Genomic DNA, 24,321 nt, shown 5'->3' with positions numbered 1-24,321 from the left:
GTAGTTTTATCCTGTTCAGCTTTAAGCTTGAGTGTATGATGTACACTCTCTCTCTCTTTTTTTTTTTTTTTTTTGTAATTCGAGATATATATATAATTTTCTCTCTCTCTGTTGTCTGGGTATATCTGTGTTGCTCCCACCAAACTAAAAGAACTTGCAAATAAAAGAAGTATACTTTTATTTAGAGTCCCAGCTCTTTAATTGGGTGGTGTAGTCGAGCTACATTTAATTTGGCCCGCACCTCTTCTGTGGGTTTTATTGTTCTGGGTCTGAATTTGGGCTCCTGGGGTCTCAAAACGTTCACCTTGGAGATTGAAAAGGTTTCTTTTATGACAACACACTCTTAGAAAAAAAGGGTTCATTGGGGTTATATATATATGAACCATAGGGTTCTTTACTCAACTCCAAAGAACCTTTTATGCTAAAAAGGTTCTATAATGACAAGAAAGAACCCTTTTGGCACAAAGGTTCTTTAGGCTATTATTCATTCATATATTACATTATTCTGCAACATTTTGTATTTGTAATTAAATTATTGTTTTTAGTAATTTAACATCACATTTTAGTCATGCTGAAATGGCACTCTTGTGTGATATTTATTACATAAAATGATATTTATCTTCTAACCCCCATATCTTGAAATTTGTGATCATTCACATGCATTCATAAATGCATTTGAATACACCGAATAATGCAGTGAAAGAACGCACTCAAAATGCACACCCAACACACGCACTAGTATGACTTCATCATGTAACTTTAAATTGGCCTAGATGCCTGCACTTATTTGCTTAGTTTTTGAATATACTTGATACTGTTAAAAGGCACATTATTAAAACAAAAAATACGAGTTCACATATCACACCTAAATACGTGTGGAAAACATAATTAATGCCTATCCATTTACAGCTATGATCAGCTGTTCCTTCATATTGGCTGAGCTTTCAACGTTGTCACGGGAAAGGATGAAGCTGATTGGTTGGTTCTTGTCTCATGACCTGCGGCGCGCTTGCGGCATTTTGAAAAGTTGGATGTTTTTAGTTTGATGCGGTGAGGGATGCACCTGGAAAAATGAGCGTGTGTCGCTTTCATTATGAGCGTGCATACCGCACGCCTACATTTGAAATATCGATCTCGATCTCGATCTCGATATGTGAACGGCCCCTTACTTATAGCCTTGTTTGCTGCTCTTTCATTTCATTCTTTATCATTTATGTGAAATTATGTACGACAACTTAACAGTTTTGATTTATGGATTTAATTTTTTTATCTGTTGAACACCAAACATAAACAAAAAGTAATAAACTCATAATTTTTATTAATTTTACAAAGTAAACAATTTGTTTGCATTTGCGCGAGCATATTCACGCAGCGCTGTCTCGCGAGTGCAGTTCACGGTTTTTGAATTCCAACGGTCGAGAAGAGATTGATCCCCGTCTGCTGATTTAAATTGATGTTCTGACGGAAATATTGTTGTGGTAAGTAAGAGAAATGAATTTTTTAAAAAGTTATTGACTTTTTATAAGCTTTAAACCTATTAGTAATTAAACTGTCAATGTTTCTACAGCAGATTTACACTAAAACACGAAAGAGCCTGAACTGCGACAGCGTCACAAGTTGCCTTACATCGGTAAGATTTGTTGTGCTTGTTGCAAACTGTTAAATTTTGTGTTTTCAGATCCTAAGCTTAGTTTTTAACTGCAGATAGTGCTCTAAGCTAGTTTTTGACTGCATGCTCAAATGGTAACAAAGAACAGCCATACAATCTGCAGTATGAGACATACGGCAAAATCAAGTTTTTTATTATTCTTGACATCCATGAATAAAAGTCATGTGGGTTTGGAACAACAAAGGTAAACAAGTAAATGGTGACAGAATTATTTTTATTTTTTGGGGGGTGAATGAATGCTTTAATTCTACTGGTAATTGATTTTCAGTTATTTGTGCTATGTCACTTCTAAATAGTATTCCTTATATGAACTATCTTTTGCTCATTTCAGCAAACAAAAAGATGCAAGACTGCAAACTTTCCAGTACTCCTGTGTACTGATAATCCGGTTTCCACCCAGTCCCAGGAGGTTTGTCTGTTTTATCCTTCTTCACTAAAATGTAATGTGATGCAGTGCCGTCTAAGGGCCCGAAGATCACGGGCATCCAATATGGTTTTCCGGCCTTGACCCTTACACACAGAGATTGTTCCAGATTCTCTGAATCTTTGGATGATATTATGCACTGTAGATGATGATGATAACTTCAAACTCTTTGCAATTTTTCTCTGAGAAACTCCTCTCTGATATTGCTCCACTATTTTTTGCCGCAGCATTGTGGGAACTGGTGATCCTCTGCCCATCTTGACTTCTGATAGACACTGTCACTCTGAGAGGCTCTTTTTATCCCAATCATGTTCCCAATTGACCTAATAAGTTGCAAATTGGTTCTTCAGCTGTTCCTTATACGTACATTTAACTTTTCCTGCCTCTTATTGCTACCTGTCCCAACTTATTTGGAATGTGTAGCTCTCGTGAAATCCAAAATGAGCCAATATTTTTCAAAATGTCTCACTTTCAACATTTAATGTTATCTATATTCTATTGTGAATAAAATATAAGTTTATGAGATTTGGAAATTATAACATTCCTTTTTTACTCACAATTTGAGTCCCAACTTTTTTGGAATCGGGTTTATATATTATAAGTGATTATTAACATTTATCATGTCATCCCGATAGAAAGTATATAATAAAAAGAGTTTATGTACATTTTTGTGACACAAAACAAAAGTTGTTTCAGCCCTGAAACTTTTGCAGTGTGAATTCTGTTAATTTATGAAAAATGCATCATTTTGTTGAAACACTATTGACCACAATTGTTCACACTTGATTCCTGTTTAAGTTGTTGTTGTTGTTGGGTGTTATTCTTTAAAAATGCAACAAATGATCTTGTTAAAAGCTGGTCTTGTTTCAGTATTTCCTCATGCGCTTTCAGACACGTGGGCTGAATCAAGCTGTGTGAAGGGTGAATGAGCAGCAGGTAGTGCTCGGTCCTGACCCGATCAGTGTCTGTGAGCTTTTATCTGCTCAGGCGTTTGTCTCTGAGGAGTCTCTTCACACATGGATGCTTATTTTAAAAGCTGGAAGCTCCTGAAATGCAGTGGCTGCTGTCCAGTTCCCTTATTCTGACCCGGGGAGAGTTTATCAGGACTCCCTCTTGAGTCTTATACGTGCTAAAAGAGCTCTGAGCTCTTCCTACTGAGACTGTCTGCCCATTGAGTTGAAGTTTTACACGCAAAAGTAAAGTTCTAAGTTTCTGAGTTTTATATCTCACCATTAAGAGTTTATATTTCATAGTTTATATCTCATACTTCTGAGTTATGTCATAATTTTGAGTTAATATCTCATACTTCTGAGTTATGTCATAATTTTGAGTTTATATCTCAATTCTGAGTTTATATCTTATAATTTTAAATTGATATCTCATAATTTAGCATTTTTCATAATTCTTAGTTTATATCTCACGATTTTGAGTTTATACCTCACATTTCCGCATTTATGTCTCAATTCTGAATTATATCTATAATTCTGACTTTATATCTCAATTCTTAGTTTATAACTCATAATTCTGAGTTTATATCTCAATTCTGAGTTATCTCATAATTCTGCATTAATATCATAATTCCGACGTTATAACTCATGATCCTGAGTTTATATCTCAATTCTGACTTTATATCTCATAATCCTGTGTTTATATCTCAATTCTGACTTTATATCTCATAATTCTGTGTTTATATCTCAATTCTGACTTTATATCTCATAATTCTGAGTTTATATCTCAATTCTGACTTTATATCTCATAATCCTGTGTTTATATCTCAATTCTGACTTTATATCTCATAATTCTGAGTTTATATCTCAAAATTCTGAGTTTATATCTTAATTCTGAGTGTATAACTCATAATCTTGAGTTTATATCTCATAATCCTGAGTTTATATCTCAATTCTGACTTTATATCTCATAATTCTGAGTTTATATCTCAATTCTGAGTGTATAACTCATAATCTTGAGTTTATATCTCATAATCCTGAGTTTATATCTCAATTCTGACTTTATATCTCATAATTCTGAGTTTATATCTCATAATTCTGCGTTTATATCTCAATTCTGAGTGTATAACTCATAATCTTGAGTTTATATCTCAATTCTGAGTGTATAACTCATAATCTTGAGTTTATATCTCATAATCCTGAGTTTATATCTCAATTCTGACTTTATATCTCATAATTCTGAGTTTATATCTCATAATTCTGCGTTTATATCTCAATTCTGAGTGTATAACTCATAATCTTGAGTTTATATCTCATAATCCTGAGTTTATATCTCAATTCTGACTTTATATCTCATAATTCTGACTTTATATCTCAATTCTGACTTTATATCTCAATTCTCTCTTTATATCTCATAATACTGAGTTTATATCTCAATTCTGAGTTATCTCATAACTCTGCATTAATATCATAATTTTGAATTTATATAGAATAATTCTGAATTTATAATTATGTGTTTATACCTCAATTATGAGTTTATACTTTAGAAGTCTCCATTCATATCTCACAATTCTGAGAAATTGTGAGAAAAAAAGAATTGTGCGATAAGTAATTAATATATGTATAATTTATTCATTCATTTATTTGAAGCAAGCTTCCATAGAAATACTTAAGTATCTAAAACTAAACTAAAAACCAATAAATAAAGAATTTTACTAAATAAAATAATAATAAAAGGAACGTTTCTAAAACTTTAACTGAAATTAAAGTCAAAACTGAAAAAAATATTTAAAAAATAAACCAATTCAAAATTTTAACAAAAACTATAATAGCACATCAATCATACTAAAATAACTCTCTTCTAAATGATGTTGTTGTGCGTATCTTCTGTTTCTCTGTAACATCCCAGTATTTCTCAGACTGTGTAAGGTCTTGCATGATACAGCACACTCTCTAAAAATGGTGTAGTTTTAGTATATAATAGATTTACGGTCAGATACATGTGTTCTCCGTATATCACTCCTCCATTAAACATGCACGGCATTGACATTACAGTGTCTTCAGACCAGATGAGCAAGTTATGAGCAATTGAAAGTGACAATAGTGTATAGAAAATCAATTGAGCGTGTGCATCAGTGTCCAAGCTCCATGGGGTCGGTCTGTGTGTCAGTCAGTGTGTTCATGATGACTGTAAGTGAAGCTCCGCCCCTCTGCTGGATTAGAACACAGCCGGAGCCGCTCACATTCAACAGCATTGACTCGCATGTGGACAGATCTGACTGAAAACACCACAGGCGCAGACGGAGACACACAACATCGCAGGTAAACCATGCACTCGCGTCTGATCAATTACCAAAGAATTATGGACATTTTCATCATTTCAAAACATTATTTTGACCACAAAATAGCACTCTATATCAGGCATAAATCTACAAATTAACAAAAGTAGCCATATAACAATCTTAAGGACTTGTTGAATCAGGAAGTTATCATTAATAAATGTACTTGTTAAAACATTATTTTAGCCAAAAAAATGCCACTTTATATTGAACATCAAGTACAGAAATTATAATAATGATTTTAGCCATCTGGTGAATTAATAATACGTTTTGTAGAGTGTCAGTGTAATTTTATTTTAACATTTTTAGCATTATTATGACCTTAAAATACCAGTCTAATACCAGATGGTGAGATTGACACAAGACTATATTTTTTATTTAACATTTTATATGTTAAAATATTATTTTGGCTTTAAAATATCTCTTTATATTAGATAGTCTAATATAAAGTAATAGTTTAGTGATAAAGTGATCTTTTACATTAAGTTGTGGAGACATTTATTTATTTATTTATATTACAACATTATTTTGGCAAATATATCAAAAATTCTTTTTTTTTTCTTTCTTATTTTTCTTTTTACTGAATCTGTCAGAAATGAAATCATTGTGAGTTATTGGGAATATTTCCTGTCTCTATTTGTATGCTGTATATTTATTCTTTTAAATTGGGAACAAAAAAATGAAGTCAAAATGTAATTGTTAAACCATTATGTTGGTCTTAAAATGGTCAACAAAAAATGAATTGTTAAAACATTATTTTGGTCTTAAAATGGTCAAAAAAATGTATTATTTTGGTCTTAAAATGGTCAAAAAATGATTTCTAAAAACATTATTTTGGTCTTAAAATGGTCAAAAAAATTTATTATTTTGGTCTTAAAATAGTCAAAAAAATGAATTGTTAAAACATTATTTTGGTCTTAAAATGGTCAAAAAAATGTATTATTTTGGTCTTAAAATGGTCAAAAAAATGAATTGTTAAAACATTATTTTGGTCTTAAAATGGTCACTTTGGCCACTATTTTAGACAAAGTGCAAAAATAGCCATTTAATGATTTTTTACTCCTCTATTGTATTAGAAATAAGTTATGTAGACAACTTTTTATAAATATTTGTTAAACATTATTTTGGACCAAATATTTTATTTTATATTAGAGAAAATGGCTATATATTGAGTATTGACTTAATTTTGAACAATTTTAATTGAGTCAGAAATGAAATCACTGTGATCGTGTTGTGAATATTTTCTGACTGTGTTTGTATGTTTTACATTTATTCTGCTGAACTATGAGTATTTTTGGTAAAAAAAAAAATATATATATATATATATATATATGTAATTTATATATATTTTTTGGTTTTTTTTAATTTTTGTTAAACCTCATATCTGCCCCAAATGACACTTTACACTAGACATAAATAACCCTATACAGATTCCAGTCATCATTTGGGGTGATTGTAATTGGATCTGTCATTATCATGAGTGTGTTGTTGTTTTCTGTCTGTGTTTGTGTTAGTTTTGGTGACGTCTGTCTGCTGCTGTTCCAGTCTGCGTGAGGCCTTTTGGCTTTGCTATTTTAAAAGTCATGCAATGGGGAAAAAAAATAGATTCTAATTTCTCACATAAAATCTTGTTTTTTATTAATAAAAATACAATTGGCAAGTGTTTGTTCTCTTAAAATCATCATTGCATGAAATCAAGCCTGAATCTCCAAATACTGCAGAAGCCTTTCTCACTGGTGATGCATAACTTTTTTTTTTATATATATATATATTATGTAATTTTGATAATGTAATTAAATAAGACATTTTTAAGTGTGATTTATTTTTAAGGGTTGCTAGCCACCATCAAATAAACGTCGACTTTTGGTGGATCTGCAGACAGAATCTGTTTTTACATTCATATTGAAGAGCTTTAACTTGCATGACCCTGTTGATGGACTTGATCATATTAACATTAAATTAATAAATAAATAATAAAGAGAGATAAATCCTCTTATGGCACCTACATAGAGCATTTAATCACTCTCTATCTGGTTTAATTACTTCCTTTAATCGTAAAGCTCATCTACTTCCTATTTAAATTATTACAATTATAAATCTCTCCTACAGAACATATGTCATTCTATGGAAAGTGAGATAGTGTCAGCACGGTCTGTTTTCATAAACGCTTCAGTGTAACGTCACTCAGATTTGAAGACATGTTCGTTACTGAGAACGAATCAATAATCAGAGCCACGGGACGCTTTATCAGCAGACTGAAGGGCTTCAGGTCATGTAGTGAAATATAGAAATATTCAATATCTGTAAACACCAGGGGGTGGGGTTCTAACATATTAAATAATTAAATTAATAATAATTTAATTCATTTATGTATTTATTTGTTATTTGTTTGTAGTAGAAAGTACATTTTGTGTACAGTATATCTATAAATAAATTAAAGATAATTATAAATATATTGAATAAATTGATTTAGATTTTTTTAGGCCATAACAAAAGATGTATAAATTGATAATTATTATAATAAAATTAATAATACTTTGAAACTAAACAAAACAGGGTCTTTCCATGCTTTTTTTTCTAGCAACTCATTCAGATATTGATTTAAAAATATTATTCAATATTTTTCATATTTCAAAAGCAAACATTTATTCATTGTTTGTTTTTTGTTTGTTTTAATTCTCTCTTTATCCTGCATAGCAATCAAGCTGTTTACATGTTTGTATTTCCCCTCTGAACTATAAAAATGTGATTATTCAAGTAAATTTTACAAGTTTTATGCATTTAATACTATTTCAGTCTTTAAATTAAGACATTTCATGTTTAATTCAATGTGTTACTTGCATAATTTAACTTGCATAAATTAAAAATATTTGATTTTTTTTTATTTACTAGCGATTTCCTTTGTTTCAATGAAATCCTACACCATAACTTTTCCATGATATATACATTTGAATATATATATATATATATATATATATATATATGTGAATGTGCTTTTTAATAATAATAAATTTAATAAATTTACAAAAAATATGTTTTGACCATTTTTATATATTTTAAGAAATGTTATTAAAAAATATAACTATTATGCACTGATACAACATCGATTTATTTATTTATTTGCTGTATGGAATAATAAGGATAGGAAACAAGTTTTGCATAAACAAGTTAAAAGTAGTTTACTATATTAATAGTCAAATAAATAAACAAGTGATGGAAAAAGGGGGTTAAAAATAGATGCAATCTGTGTCTATGATAATATAATGTAAATAAAGAAAGAGACATTCACATTCAAGCTATTTTTGTGTTTTTTAAGAGTTCATAAACTGACCCCATGTTTTCAAGATCATAATGTCCCGAGACTAAATATTGTTTCATAACTTTTAATAATGAGAGCTGAGCTGAAACTACAGATCAGTTCTGCTGAAGTTCATCCAGACTGACATAATTCATGTTATCGGCCCGTGAAACATATTCATGTGAAAAACAGGTCTTTCTGCAGCACGTGTCTGTATTTCTGGAGCTTGAGGTTGTTTTCAGTACAGGAAGAGCGAGAGCTCAAACAGAACATGTTCTTATTTCCCCTAAGTCTCTGGGATCTTGTGTGCCTCGCAGCAGATTCGAGCTCGAACACACCCCAGACACTAAAGCAGCGTCTGGAAATGTGTTGTGAGGAGGTTCTCCTGGAGAACGCTTTAATGAAGGTCTTCTCTGCGGCTGTCGCAGGTATGGAGCAGCCATTGGACATGGACCGTGGCTTCTTCAGGAAAGTGGACGTCCCCGATCATGCACACTATATCGTGGCGTTTTTTGTGGCTGTCATCGGGGCAGTGGGAGTGATCGGAAACATGCTGGTCATGTATGCCTTCTTCAGGTAGGATCTCACACATCACAAGGTCTCATAGAGGATCAGTATTCAACTTTAAACATTTGCAGCTGCAGCTGTCTTAGACACGAGTCTTTGGATGAAAGTGTTCTCTTCCAGTTTCTTCTGCTCACAAAGGTTGCATTTATTTGATTAAAAACAGTAATAGCAGTTAAAATAGTTAAATATTATTATAATTTAAAACAGCAGTTTTCTGTGTGAATCTCGTTTAAAGTGTAATTTATTTCTGTGATGCTCCGCTGTATTTTCAGCATCATTCCTCCAGTCTTCAGTGTCACATGATCTTCAGAAATCAGAATAATATGATGATTTACTGCTCAAGAAACATTTCTGATTATTATCAGTGTTGAACACAGTTGAGCTGGAAACTGATGCATTTTATTTTTCAGGATTCACAGATGAATAGATAGTTTATTTGAAATGGAAATCAAATATTACAAACTGAATATGTTGAGTTCATATTGAGATCTTAGCAAATCTGAGGACAGTATGCGCCACTTTTGAGATCTTTTGTGATTCTTTTTAACAAGATATCATTGATTACACACTAATGCAATTTTTACAACTGCATGTAATCAGGATCTCATTGATTGCATGCTGCGTCACTGCGGTGTGACTCACTGCTGATTTAGTCATTTATTTGAATCACTCATTCTGCAGTATGAAGTCTAGTGGTGTTGACATGGGTTTATACTGACGGGTTTATTTCTGTCTTTGCTGAGAGGGACGGTGTGCTGTCAGTAATAGATGAAGACAGCAGACACTCAGTGGCTTCATGGTGACGATTATATTTAAATACGGAAGTGAACTTATGATAAAGTTACGATTTGGTTTGGATTCTTGATCGAGATTTAATGTTAATACAGTTGTCAGTGGTTGTACAAATAGGTCTTTCTTGTAAATAATGGTACGGGATTAATCAAGGTTAAACAGGATTGAATTTAATTGATTATTAATTGTCGTCATAGTTTTTATCAACTACATTTTTTTCACAAACATAAACAGTAACTAAAAACTAGGGTTGTTGATTTCGCCAATATTGATTTTATACAACAGTGAAATATAAAATTTTGCTCATTTCACACATCCTTAAAACTGCAGTGTTTCGTTGCTGAATGAATCCATGATTCAGTCAATGATTCAGTGACTCATTCATAAAAACTTGCTTTGTTTCTGAACGAATCAGCTGTTTGAATGAATCATGAGTCAAAAATTCAGGGACTCATTCATAAAGTCTTTCTTGTTTTTTAATGAATCAGCTGTTTGAACGAATAACGAGTCAATGATTCAGTGACTCATTCATAAAGACTTGCTTTGTTTTTGAATGAATCAGCTATTTGAATGAATCACAAGTCAGTGAATCAGTGACTCATTCATAAAGACTTGCTTTGTTTCTGAATGAATAATCTGTTTGAACGAATCACGAGTCAATGATTCAGTGACTCATTCATAAAGACTTGCTTTGTTTCTGAATGAATTATCTGTTTGAACGAATCATGAGTCAATGATTCAGTGACTCATTCATAAAGACTTGCTTTGTTTCTGAATGAATTATCTGTTTGAACGAATCTTGAGTCAATGATTCAGTGACTCATTCATAAAGACTTGCTTTGTTTCTGAACGAATCACGAGTCAATGATTCAGTGACTCATTCATAAAGACTTGCTTTGTTTCTGAACGAATCACGAGTCAATGATTCAGTGACTCATTCATAAAGACTTGCTTTGTTTTTTAATGAATCAGCTGTTTGAATGAATCATGAGTCAAAAATTCAGGGACTCATTCATAAAGTCTTTCTTTGTTTCTGTATGTATAATCTGTTTGAACGAATCATGAGTCAATGATTCAGTGACTCATTCATAAAGACTTGCTTTGTTTCTGAATGAATAATCTGTTTGAACTAGGGATGCACCGAAATGAAAATTCTTGGCCGAAACCGAAAACCGAAAAAGAGAAAACCAAGGCCGAAAACCGAAACCGAAACACCGAAAGAAATTATGCCAATTATTAGTACCATTGCATTTATTGCTATGACCGTGTACTACCTTTACTAAAATTAAGACATTGCAATTGCATAAATTAATATTAAAGTTTCAAAGATAATTACAATTACATAACTTATTTAAAAAAAAACCATAAAAATACATAATTACAAATGATGCAAATATTTATTAAGCACATTGCAACAATGCACAGTATAAAATAAAATTCAAACTAAAAATGTATCCCACTCATGTGTATATTTAATAATAATGTACAGGCCTACTGGCCTGCAGAAAGGTTTTAAAATGAACAGTTCTCTCATAAAAACAAAGTGCATTTAGGTGAAGTGCATTTGAAATTTTTCTATGTAGGACTAGAAAGTGCACTACTTCTCCAGTTGGCAAGACTGTTATCACTTCTGGGGATGGGGACTTCAGACAGTTAACCATCTAGCTGTTGAGCAGTTGAGCTTGTCATCTGCCTGACATTTGAGAAATATTTGAGAGAGTGTATTTAAATAGGGCCAGGGCATAAATAAACATTTTTATCAAATTAAAGCAGAAATCTAGCAGAAAATCTAGCATAAATATGGCTACAATCTGATATTATGAATGTATATATGTTTGTTTGTGTGTATAAGAACAAAATAGCCAACGTATTATTATTATTTGAGGCACTTTCTTGCAGAATTCCACTGAACATATCAGACAACGATGGTGCATGCCACTCATCTGTTGCAGAGACCAGTCTTTTTTTCTGCGCTCTGATCTGTCTCCTGCGCTTGGCGCTTCTCCGTCTCCACGCGGGTTCTCCGCATCCAGCGGCGCCTGGATCATTTCTCGTGCGCGCTGCCTTATTTCCGCATCCAAGTAATGGTCTTTATAACGCGGATCAAGCACATTCGCGATGAAGTGCAGAGAATCCGACAAGATCTCAGTGAGACGTGTGCTAACAGACTCTATAAGACTGTACTTTTCTTTGTTTTTACTTCGTGGTCCGTCTTAATCTCTTTGTTAGGAGACGCTTTAGTGCTGCGAATAAAGGAATACGAAGAGAGAGTGTTCTCACTGGTGTTAAGTGAATGTCGCGGGGAGCTCGTGGTCTTTGCTATGCATGTGCACGTACGTGCAGGTCGCGGTTTCTGTTTGCGTCATCACAACATTTCGGCCGTGTTGTTTCGGTGATAAAAGTCTATCGGCCGAAAACCGAAAAGGCCATTTTCGGCCGAAGATTTTCGGTGGCCGAAATTTCGGTGCATCCCTAGTTTGAACGAATCACGAGTCAATGATTCAGTGACTCATTCATAAAGACTTGCTTTGTTTCTGAATGAATTATCTGTTTGAACGAATCTTGAGTCAATGATTCAGTGACTCATTCATAAAGACTTGCTTTGTTTTTTAATGAATCAGCTGTTTGAACAAATCGGTTGAGTGAATCTTTCAATAACTCATTCATTAAAACAGTGACACTGACCTACTGGCATTTTAGTTACATATTTAGAGTATAATTTCATTATTATTATTTTTTTTAATAATTTCAAATTTCAATATTCATAAAAAAATTAATCTGTGGTTATATCAAAATGTTAATAATATATTCTCCAGGAGTTTATAAAGAATTTGGATATTTTTGAGGAATGCTTAATTGGTGCCTCAAAATTGAAATAAACCGGTTAGATGTTAAAATCTTAGTATCTAGTCAACTAAATCTAGTCTAAACTATTCAGATGAGTAAAATATGAATATTTGAATCTAACTGAATATGATGCGAGCAGCAGGTCAGTAGTGTGTTTTCAGTATTTAGGGACGTCAGTCATGAAGTCGCTCCACACATTGCATTCAGTCGAAATCCTCTAGAGACACTAACACACTTTTTGCACACTCGTTCTCAAAGAGCACGCTCTCCTCAGTCCCATGACATTTTCTTCTAGATCACATCTCTACAAACAAAACTCACACTTATGAGTGTGAAAGATCTGACTCTGAGAGACAATCTTGAGCAATGCATATAAATATAAAGCTCATTTACTCATCCTTATAGCATTCCATCCTTGTCTTTCTTAGTTTCTGTGGCAAAAAAAAGATACATTTTGAAAAATGTTCATAGAATGTTAGCTTTTATATTTTGATATTTTATTATGCTTTGGATATTTGGCTTAAATGACTGTTAATTTAAGCTTATTTTCACATGGTTTGATTTACATTAAGGTTTCATAAAGGATAAACATTAACTAATAATGACCAATATTTCCACAGCCTTTCATAATCTTAGTAAATGTTTATTTCAAAATTTACTACTGTTTTAAATGAAAAGTTAGTTTTGTTAACATTAGTTAATGCACTGTGAACTTGCATGAACAAACAAGTAATAACTAGCATTAACCGATATTAATAAAACCTTTAAAAATGCATTTATCATTATTAGGTTTTTGATAAAGCATCAATAACCGATATTAACAAAGATTTTTTTAAATACTGTTCATTCTATGCTTATATTAGATATTGCATTAACTAACGAGATCTAAGTCTAATTGTTTCTTATATTTTAAGGTTAACAAACAATATATCACTGTATTTCTCTGTATAACTAGCATTTACCCATATTAATAAAACCTTAAAAAATGCATTTATCATTATTAGGTTTTTGATAAAGCATCAACTAATGTCAACAAACGTGATCCTATTGGAAATGCGTTACTGTTTTTTATTTTTTCAAGGTTATGTCTTCTGGAAGCTGCTGTTTGCATTTGTCCGCTAACAGTGTGATTGCATAATTTAATGAAAGAAAGCATGCAATTATGTAACATGATGCACATTGACTGTAAATGAAGAATTTTCTAATGTGCTTAGGACATGCATTAACAACGCCAGCTCAGCAAGCTCTCATGAAGTTTATGTTTCTTTCAATGTAGCATGTGCATCCTCTTTTATTCAATTGGAAGACAATTTTGTTTCTTTTTAGAGTAACAAATGCATGGATGAATGCTTCATAATAAAACCAGGAATGTGTGTTAAGAAAGCACAGTCAGTTGTCAACATTTAGGTTGCATTTACTCTGCATGGTTCAAGTGACCCAATTCTGATTTGGCCCATGCATGACACACGTAAGCAGGAAAAAAGCACTTGGATTCCAATATTCTCAGATTGGTTTCAGGCCTCATTCTTATGTGGAAATAAATCTGATGTCAATTGAATACGTGCATTTGCCATTTGACAGATCAGATATTCCCCTGTTAATGCGAGTTGGATCTCAAATGTTTCTGAAACATCTCGCAGTACAGATATATCTATTACAAATGAGTATTTTATTAATTTTCTTTTTTTTTTTTTTGGAGGATGCAGTTCGATGCGGAAGAGATTAATTTTCATGCATGTGCATGTTAAAGCAACAGTTCACCCATGTGCTGACAATGTGTTCACCCTCAGGCCATCTGAGATCAGTTTGTGTCTTCCTCAGATTTGTAGAAATGTAGCATTGCATCAGTCAACATCTGGACAAGACAAATTTGTTGCAAACAAATCCAGCATTAAGATGTTTTTACTTTAGTTGAAACCGTTTCTTTCAGCTAAATTGTTCACTGATGTGTGCTGTGGATTATTGTGATGTTATTATCAGACTCTCATTCTGACGGCACCCATTCACTGCAGAGCATCCATTGATGAGACGCTGATGCAATGCTGCATTTCTACAAACCTGATGAAGAAACAATTACAATTTTTGTCTGAACTATTCCTTTAACACCGTCTAATATATGCAACACATAGACACAGTCCATCTCTGTCCCAAGATTATGTCCCGTGTTCCCTAATAACTAAACATGACGACAACAGCAGCATTAACAGACTCTGATGTGGATTTTCTCCCTGACTGAGAATCACTCAAACTGCAGCGTCTCTGGAGGTCGTCTGTCAGCTGAGAGCTTTCTAGGAAAGGTTGTGTTGTTCGTGTGAAGAGCTGAGGTCTGCAGGCTCTAATGCCTGATGGATGGGGTGAGGGTTTTAGCAGGTGATGCTGGGTGACTTTCAATCAGAGGAAATGGTGTGAACTCTGACTGTAGGATTAATGAGATGATGTGCAATCACAATAGAAGCATGTAGAAGTTTCTAGGATTGTTTTAACCCTACTTTATCAAGTAAAAGCTCTTTTAGTGTATTTATACAAGCGTCCAGCTTCAGCTCGAGCTTCATGTGTCAAATCTTAAGTGATTTTGATCAAGTAAAGGTCAGAATAACTGCAGTAATGAACTCTTCCTGGACTGAAGCAGCTCAGCTTTACTTGATTCTCCATCAGTCATGTTTTAGAGTCTCAAATCTGATCCTCAGGATCTTTTGAGGAGCGTTTGTTTCCAGAAGCTTTACTTTCACTGTTCCTCAGTGGAGGACTGATCTTCACAAGCCTCCAGAACATCTCACATCTTCTGAGGAGCCTTCATTTCTTCAGCTTAAGATCTCACTGATTTACATTACAAGCATCAAATTTTCATCACTTTTTGTCCACATAAATATCAGCATCTGCACCAAATTGCAAAATAAATTGCATATTGCAAAATAATAAAATATATTGGATTCAAAAGTCTTCTATTTCAGTTATAATAATGCATCATGCAGAAATGCACTCCTAATATGAATCTTTACATATTATCGTATTTATATAGAGATATGTTTCCATTGATCACTAAGGTTCCTGTATATTAAATAATCTTTAAAACTAGTGTGGTGATATTTTATTAAGTATTTGACTTTAATTTATGTGTATGCAGATGTTTATAATGTGTATTTGTAGTATGTACGGATATTGTATGTTTCTGTGTATATATGCACTTATACATATGTATATATAGGTATTTATCATTATTGTTGTTCTGTAAAAATGTGAAAATCTTTAAATAAAAAAAAAAAAAAAAAAAAATAGTGTGGTGATATAAAAGTGCAAATCGTTGTACAGTGTTTCCGAGTGAAAACTGTCTCAACACCATTTTTGGTTTTCTCTGTGATTACTTAGTCAAAGTCGATCGGTTTAGCTAATGCATTTAGGAAATGGCAGTTCCTTTCCTTTCACTGTGAGATTTGGAAACGAAGACTGAAGCTGATTATTAAATTGTATTTTGTGTTTCAGTAATAAGAAGCTACGGACGCCTCCGAACTACTTCATCATGAATCTGGCCGTGAGTGACTTCCTCATGGCCATCACTCAGTCGCCCATCTTCTTCGTCAACTGCTTGTACAAGGAATGGGTGTTTGGTGAAATGGGTACCTAATTTCCCCTCCTCCTCGTCTAGACGCTTACTCAGCTGCGGTCTGTTTCCACATCACACATCTGCTTCTCCACGCAGGTTGTAAGATGTACGCCTTCTGTGGCGCTCTGTTCGGAATCACATCCATGATCAACCTCCTGGCCATTTCCATCGACCGCTACATCGTGATCACCAAACCCCTGCAGGCCATCCGCTGGACGTCTGGACGCCGGACACTTATCATCATCCTCCTGGTCTGGATCTACTCTCTGAGCTGGAGTCTTGCGCCTCTTATGGGATGGAGTGAGTGTAATGTCTTTTTTTCCTTTTGAATGATTCGTTTTTTTAAGGTTCTTGACTCTGTTGTTCTTGGGCAGGTTCCTATATCCCAGAAGGGCTCATGACGTCCTGCACGTGGGACTATGTGACGTCCACGCCGGCGAACAAGAGCTACACTTTGATGCTCTGCTGCTTTGTGTTCTTCATCCCTCTTGGAATCATCTCTTACTGCTACCTCTTCATGTTCCTCGCCATTCGGGATGCAAGCAGGTACTGAATGAATAAGGTTTCTACGTACTGTATTTTTCAGACAATAAGTCGCACCTGAGTATAAGTCGCATCAGTCCAAAAATATGTCATGATGAGGAAAAAAACATATTTAAGGGGCACTGGACTATATGTCACATTTATTTAGAACCAAGAGAAAACATTACCGTCTCCAGCCGCGAGAGGGCGCTCTATGTCTTCAGTGTTGACTACAGGAGAAATGAGCAGCATAGAGCGCCCTCTGGCGGCTGGAGACGGTAATGTTTTCTCTTGGTTCATGTCTCTTAGTTCATTTCTCTTGGTTCACGTCAAATTTGTTTTGATAAATAAGTCGCACCTGACTATAAGTCGCAGGACCAGCCAAACTATGAAAAAAAAGTGCGACTTCTAGTCCGGAAAATACGGTATACGTATTTTTATATAGGTGTTTATAGATTTTTCAGACCATGTATAACATTTGATAAATGGCTTAAAAAAAAATTTTTTTTTATGCATGTTACATTCTTACTAGTTGTTGGAAATAATTGTTGGAAAGTTGCAGCTACAGCAGTAATTGTAGCCAGTGTTATTTTAGTATTATTATATTGTGAGGTTTTGTTTTCATTTTAAATTTAGTTAAAGTTTTAGTAAATTTGTTGTGTGATTTAATTTATAAATATATATATATAGTTGTTTTTAGAATACGTTTTAGGTACAATTTATTTCGTTTAATAATTTTAGGTCTTTAACTTCAATTAAAATGATAAATGTTGCTTCAGTAACTAGATAAATAAGCTTTAATGTTAATTTTCTTTCAAATTATAATTATTATATGGTACACTAGCGATCTCTTTTCTTTTTCTATTCTTTCGACTTCTCGACTTTCTTGTTATTATAAATGGATTGATTCATATAAAATTATTTTATATTATTTTCAGCATTAGATTCAGTAAATAAACCTTAAATATTGATGTGTTATTAAATATCTGTTGTAGATATCCAGTCTGACCTAAAATGATGGTTTTAGGAAACAGAATAGAGACAAGAGTCTGGAGACGCAGATATTTGTCTGTGCTCTGTTTTCTTCTCTACACACACTCACACACTCTCGATTGGGATCAGTGTGATCGGGTCATAGCAGGACGTCTGCTCACCCTAACTGGGACGACTACTGTTCATCATCCATCTTCCGGTGTGTCTCCAGAGATCTGGAGAAGCTGGGCAGTCATGTGAGGAAGACGGCGCTCATCCAGCAGCAGTCCATTAAGACCGAGTGGAAGCTGGCGAAGATCGCGTTCGTGGTCATCATTGTGTTCGTTCTGTCCTGGTCTCCTTACGCCTGCGTCACTCTCATCGCCTGGGCTGGGTAACTATCAGCTTCATCTGCTCCAGATGGTTTTTCTGTCATTGCTTTGACTGTTGGATTGTTGTTTTCAAGTGTATAGTGCATAGAACTGAAGGCAGATGTGAAGTTATTAGTTTGACAGATTTGTAGAAATGTAGCACTGCATCAGTGTCTCATCAATGGATGCTCTGCAGTGAATGGGTGCCGTCAGAATGAGAGTCTGATAAAAACATCACAATAATCCACAGCACTCCAGTCCATCAGTGAACATCTGGAGAAGACAAAACCTGAAACACATCCAGCATTAAGATGATTTTAACTCAAACACATAGAGTCTATAATCCAGAATAACACTTCCTCCAGTGAAGACGTGCATCTGCTGTTGTCTCTCATATATTAGTTTAGATCTGTTTAAACGCTGCTTGATCTGTGTAGATTTCTCTCCTGATTCAGACCAGAACACTTTTTCACTGGAGGAAGTGTTATTCTGGATTATAGACTCTATGTGTTTGAGTTAAAATCATCTTAATGCTGGATGTGTTTCAGGTTTTGTCTTCTCCAGATGTTCACTGATGGACTGGAGTGCTGTGGATTATTGTGATGTTTTACTCTCATTCTGACGGCACCCATTCACTGCAGAGCATCCATTGATGAGACACTGATGCAATGCTACATTTCTTCCACATTTACATCTGTAATAGCATTTAGCCATGCACTTTTCAGCAACCACTTTTTTCAAGACGAGTATATGCATTACAAAAAGAGGGAAGTACAGATGTATTTTATGTCTTAGAAATAAAATCTTGAGCTTGTGTTCACCACAGATCTTATTTCAGGGATTCAACCAAAAACTCATTCAAAAAAAAAAAACCACAGTTGGATTGAACACACAGTATTTAGCCGTTTTGTCCCAACCTGTGATGGAAAGTTTATTGTAGATCATCTAATCTCTCAAAGAAATGTTCTGATTTATTCAGTCTATCAAAGAGAGTCAAACCATGCAGAAGATCTGAAACTGTCTCAGAGTAAAGAGACGTCCTTTTATAGAAGTACTGTCCACAGCAGAAGGCAGTGTTCATCAGTTGAGTTCACCGGCTTGATGCTAACACCTCTGTGTTAGTGTTAGAGCTCAGTCTGCTGGAGGATAGTTATAATCAGACATGCGAGAACACCTCGAGGTCACTTCCATGTCATGTAAACAGCCACTGCAGGGGTCAGCGGCTTCTCCTGACCGCTCACAAACACAGTCTGCACTACAAAAACATTCCCACCACTCTTCAACAATTTTTTTTTTTTTTGTATTTTTGGTTTTCCAGAACAAATATCTAAATATGCTTCAATCAAATGTACTTGAGAAGTAAAATGACTTGAGATAGTAAGTCATTTTCTGAGAAACTTTATAAAAATTTAAATCAGTTCATGCTTTAAACAGGTAAAAAAAACAAAAAAAAAACTGAAATAATCTTGTTTTCTCCTTGAATTAAGTCTGTTTGTCTTACCCTATTGACAGATACTGTATATTTTTTTGTTTTAAGATCACTTTTTTTTCTTAATTTTGATGCAATTTCTCAGAAAGCAAGACTTTCTAAGTTGTTTTGCTTCTCATGTAAATGCATCTTGATTTAAGAATATTTAAAAAACAAGACAAAAAATAGGCCTAGATTTATATCATTTTGCTTTTCAAGTAAATGCATCTTGAATTTAGTTTTTTGGGGGGGATATTTTGCAACGGAAAAAGACAAAAATAATTATAAAATATATTTTTTTTTTGCAGTGTATCTACACATTCTAAAATCAATTGCATTAAAGCAAACTTTCTCAAGATATTAAATTGTTTTTTTTTCTAAAAAAAAAAAAAAGTTCATATTTAAAACAAGAAGAAAGTATGTCAATGGGGTCAGAAAAAAACAACAGTTGAGTTTAGTTTTTACCCTCCATTGACAATTTGTTTTTTTCTTGTTTCAAGCATAAACTCAATTAATTTTTATTTATTTATTTATTTATTTAATTATTTATTAGATTTTCTATTTTAAGTAATTTTGCTTCTCAAATAATTGTAGCTTAATTTTCTTTATACACATATAAAATACAGTGTATTTAAACATGCAAAAACCAAACCGTTCTCTGAGAAGAGAAAAAAGAGTTTATGCTTAAAGCAAGAAAACAAATCTGTCACTGTGGTCAGAAAAATAATCCTAACTCAAAGAGAAAGTAAGATTATTATTTCTTTTAAAAATGTAAAGTAATTTTTTCTTGTTTTAAGCATAAACTCACTTAATTTTGATGCAATTTCTCAGAAAGCAATACTTTCTAAGTTGTTTTGCTTCTCATGTAAATGCATCTTGATATTTATTTATAAGAATATTTATATATTTGGACAAAAAAAAAAAAAAAGACAATCATCTTTTGCAGTGTAAAACTGCCATCACAAATTCAGATGGCATTAATTCTCACAAGGACTGCAAACGTTCAGGATATATTTCCTTGCAAGTAATGCTTGAAGCCAAGTCCAGCATGAGTTTGAACGCTGTGGGGATGTGAGCCGGAGATGTGCTTTGGTTATTATGTGTATGTTCAGGTACAGCCACGTTCTCACGCCGTACTCCAAGGCAGTTCCTGCAGTGATCGCCAAAGCATCAGCCATCTACAATCCCTTCATCTACGCCATCATTCGCTCCAAGTACAGGTTCGTTCAAGTGCACATGCCTTCGAAGATACACAACACAGAGACAATATGTGATTCAGTGTATTTCTGCCTGATCCACAGAGACACGCTGGCGGAGAAGGTGCCCTGTCTGCATTTCCTGGCCCAGTCGTCCCGTAGAGACTGCATCTCGGTGTCCAACAGCGAATCTTCCTTCAAGGAGCCCATGCTCAGCCGACAGTCATCAGGGTCAAAGGTCAAGTTCCAGCGAGTCTCCTCTATGTCCACCACGGACACGGTTAGTATTTTACTAAAAGGAGAATGTCTTATCATTTAGTTCAAGCGTGCATGACCAGATTATTCAGATTTTGTTTTTATAATGCCAACCCAGTGCTAAATCAAAGAGTTAATTATTGTGATTATTTAGAAAACCGTTCATATGTGAAAGAGTTTTGGACTTTTAATGGCAAACGTGTCAATATTGTATTGTATATGTAGGTCTGGAGTGATGTTGAATTAGATCTCGTGGACCAAAAGACTCTCCGAAACTCACCTTCAGCCAATCAGCTCAGAGATGAAGGAGGGAAGACAGGGCAAACTAAACAAGGCGAGACGGAGAACAAGAGGCGCCCGGAAGAAAACCACAGTGAGGAGAAGGTAAGGTATGGGCTTATACAGCAAATATTAATGTAGAGCATTATTAGTAAGTGATGAAATGCACAGTGACTCTCCAGAGCGTGAGAGAAGTGTATCCGTCTTTTCTAAATCTGATAAAACTAAAGACTCTTCAGAGATATATGATGTGTTCTGTCCCCTTTAAAAACAAAGACTCTTTGGTTCCTTTAACATCCATGGAACATTTCCATTGCAAAAAAAAGCTTTGATTAATTGCAGAAATTTTCTTTGAGGGACCCAAAAATGGTTCTTCTATGACATCACTGTTAAAAACAACAACTGTGTGTGATAAAAGCATCTGTCAACAGCATAACTGTAAATGTTTTATCCATCACAGCGTGCAGTCAGAGAAAGCTTCTCTTTGAACGATTGTGGCCTTGACCTGGCGTCCGAGTCCATCAACATGGCCACCGTTCCTCTTCTCATGACCAAAAACACTCCAGGGGAGGAACAAGAGGAGAAGGAGGAGCACGAAGACAGCAGTTCTCTGAGCAATGCTCTGGCTTTCTACCAAGACACAGAGGAGCCACAAATCATTAGCGCTCACACATCAGAGCAGACCAGAGAAGACAAATTAATACTGGACCTCAAGGGTGAGCTTCTGGAGTCTGTGGAGAAACTCCTCTCCTGAGGCTGAACCAGAGACCCAGAGATCCTCTTCTGTACGTCTGTGTTTCACTGAAGACGCTCGAGAAGCACGGTCTTCTGCTGGGAGTTTTCACATCAGCAGTTTAGATGGACAAGCTATTACTAACAATCAAAGGAAGAACTAGTTCTGATGTTCACAGTGTGTGTAGAAGTAGCTGAAAGAGACACAACACTGTGCACATTATGATTTTATTTATTGAAGCGTGTTCTTATGAATATGCATAACACATGTCATCATGAGACGTAAAACAATCTTAATTCATTTCACTAAAGGAGCTCTACTGACTAATTTTTGACTGTCGAGAATAATTGTGATTGAAGAAAGTGCAGTTGTTTCAGTGCAAGTCAACCTGGCGAATTTGTTTTTTTTTCATGCATTACCAAATATTTTCACATTTAAAGTCTCTTTCTAATATATCCTTGCAATTTTAATCAATGCTGTGGCCATTGCACAGTAATATCACACTGAAAATTTTCATATTGTAAGTTATTGCATCAAATTTGGCTCACGTGAGCATGTATCATGCACTTATATAGCATTTATACAATACAGGTTTTTGTTTTTCAAAGCAGCTTCATATTAATAAACAAGAATATAACTTCTCCAAATTTCATCAATTCTGAAATGACTTTAATTTCAGCTATACGCAGCTCTACAGAAGACAGTCTTCAGCTCAATCCACTTCAATGTTGATTCGGTTTAATGACTGTGTCGATGTTGCAATGCTCATCAGTTACAGAACTAATTCGATTTAGCTGTGAAGAAGCTCTGCAGAAGACAATGGAGTCATTAACCCACTCAATGCTGATTCAGTCGTCTGCTTGGAGATCAGGATGTTCAATATTTAACCACTGTTATAAGTGCTTTACTGTAATGATGAGTCCAAATTATTTTCTGTGTTGCATTACACGGCAAACAGTGATGAATTTATTTTGAAGCTCGGACATGTTTTAAGTTAGTCCCAATACTGTCAAACACAGTTAGATAAGAGCAACCTATTAGACCCGGTAAAGCATGTTTAATTTCATTATCCCAGCTTTACACTGTAGGATTATTTCGGCTGCGTGTTCTCCGGCATCTTTTGTTCATCCCAGTCGTCCCATAACGAAAACATAACCAATCCCGTGCCACCTGTACCTCCTCGAATCTTATTTTGTAGTAACATATGCTTGAACATTCAAGTGGTTTGTGAGAAAAAATATATGTACTTGTGTAAGACACAGTGTAAAACAAGAAAAAGTTGCATTTACGCACTTGACAGATGCATCTACACAAAAGGAACATGATGCTCATATGTTATGTTTGGTGAAGCCCTTATTGTGCATTTTTTGTGCCGATCAAATGTCATGCAGTTTCACAGGGAACAGGCCAAGTGTTGCATAAATTCCCACAAGTTCTATCATCATTATTAATATTAATTGTGAGGTTGAGAATACAACAGAGCTTTATTGTTTCCTGTACACTGAGATTAAATGAACAGTGGAATAAAATCCCACGACTGTTGTACGGCTGCTACTCACCACCTTCATTTCCAGGATTATTTCTCATTCATCTGGATCTTGGAGCATTACAGAGACTCGGGTAAGTACAGGTCAAACCTTTACATAAACTTATGATAAAAATGGGTGTGGTATTGGCGTATGACGTATGGTCTGGAGTCCTGTTTAGTCTCCAGCTACACGGGTTAAGATCGGATCACCAGCTGTGGGAAACATGTGCATGGTCTATAAGAGAGTGGAGCAAAAATTGTATACAAGAAACTAATGCAAGCTGATATTAGTGATCTTTTTTGATAGGAGCAATCAGCTGTGCTGCTATTTTCAAAGCTATAGTGATGAAGCAAACTTAAACCAAGCTAATTAACAATTACAAATATTTTTTTTAATTATGAATGCTGATGGAGGATTGAGTTGCATTGCATTGCATTTTTACAATGTCTTGCATGCATTAATTGTGAAATCTGATTACTTAGATAAAAAAAGTAAAAACAAAAAATAATTAT

At 34.3% G+C, this 24,321-nt stretch overlaps 1 protein-coding gene across 3 annotated transcripts; it reads left to right on the top strand.

Annotated features, from left to right (window-relative positions):
• Nucleotides 1-1,386: 1,386 nt before the first annotated feature.
• LOC113054741 (melanopsin-B-like) lies at nt 1,387-22,924 on the top strand. 3 transcript variants are annotated; one of them, XM_026220510.1, is made up of 12 exons: nt 1,387-1,478; nt 1,568-1,630; nt 2,001-2,078; nt 9,106-9,253; nt 16,364-16,497; nt 16,581-16,784; nt 16,859-17,030; nt 18,211-18,372; nt 20,930-21,037; nt 21,119-21,293; nt 21,494-21,652; nt 22,008-22,924. In XM_026220510.1, exons 4-12 carry the CDS (start codon nt 9,108-9,110, stop codon nt 22,299-22,301), a joined length of 1,554 nt encoding a protein of 517 aa, XP_026076295.1. In that variant the 5' UTR covers nt 1,387-1,478; nt 1,568-1,630; nt 2,001-2,078; nt 9,106-9,107; the 3' UTR covers nt 22,302-22,924. The 3 variants fall into 3 exon arrangements, with proteins under 3 accessions (XP_026076295.1, XP_026076294.1, XP_026076296.1); XM_026220509.1 differs by lacking the exons at nt 1,387-1,478; nt 1,568-1,630; nt 2,001-2,078 and having other exon boundaries at nt 8,847-9,253; XM_026220511.1 differs by lacking the exons at nt 1,387-1,478; nt 1,568-1,630; nt 2,001-2,078 and having other exon boundaries at nt 8,847-9,253; nt 21,494-21,657; nt 22,008-22,164.
• The last annotated feature ends 1,397 nt before the right edge of the window (nt 22,925-24,321 follow it).

This window comes from Carassius auratus, chromosome 35, assembly GCF_003368295.1.
Source record: "Carassius auratus strain Wakin chromosome 35, ASM336829v1, whole genome shotgun sequence".
In the NCBI taxonomy this organism is placed as follows: domain Eukaryota; kingdom Metazoa; phylum Chordata; class Actinopteri; order Cypriniformes; family Cyprinidae; genus Carassius; species Carassius auratus.
This window is presented reverse-complemented; position numbering and strand designations above follow the sequence as displayed.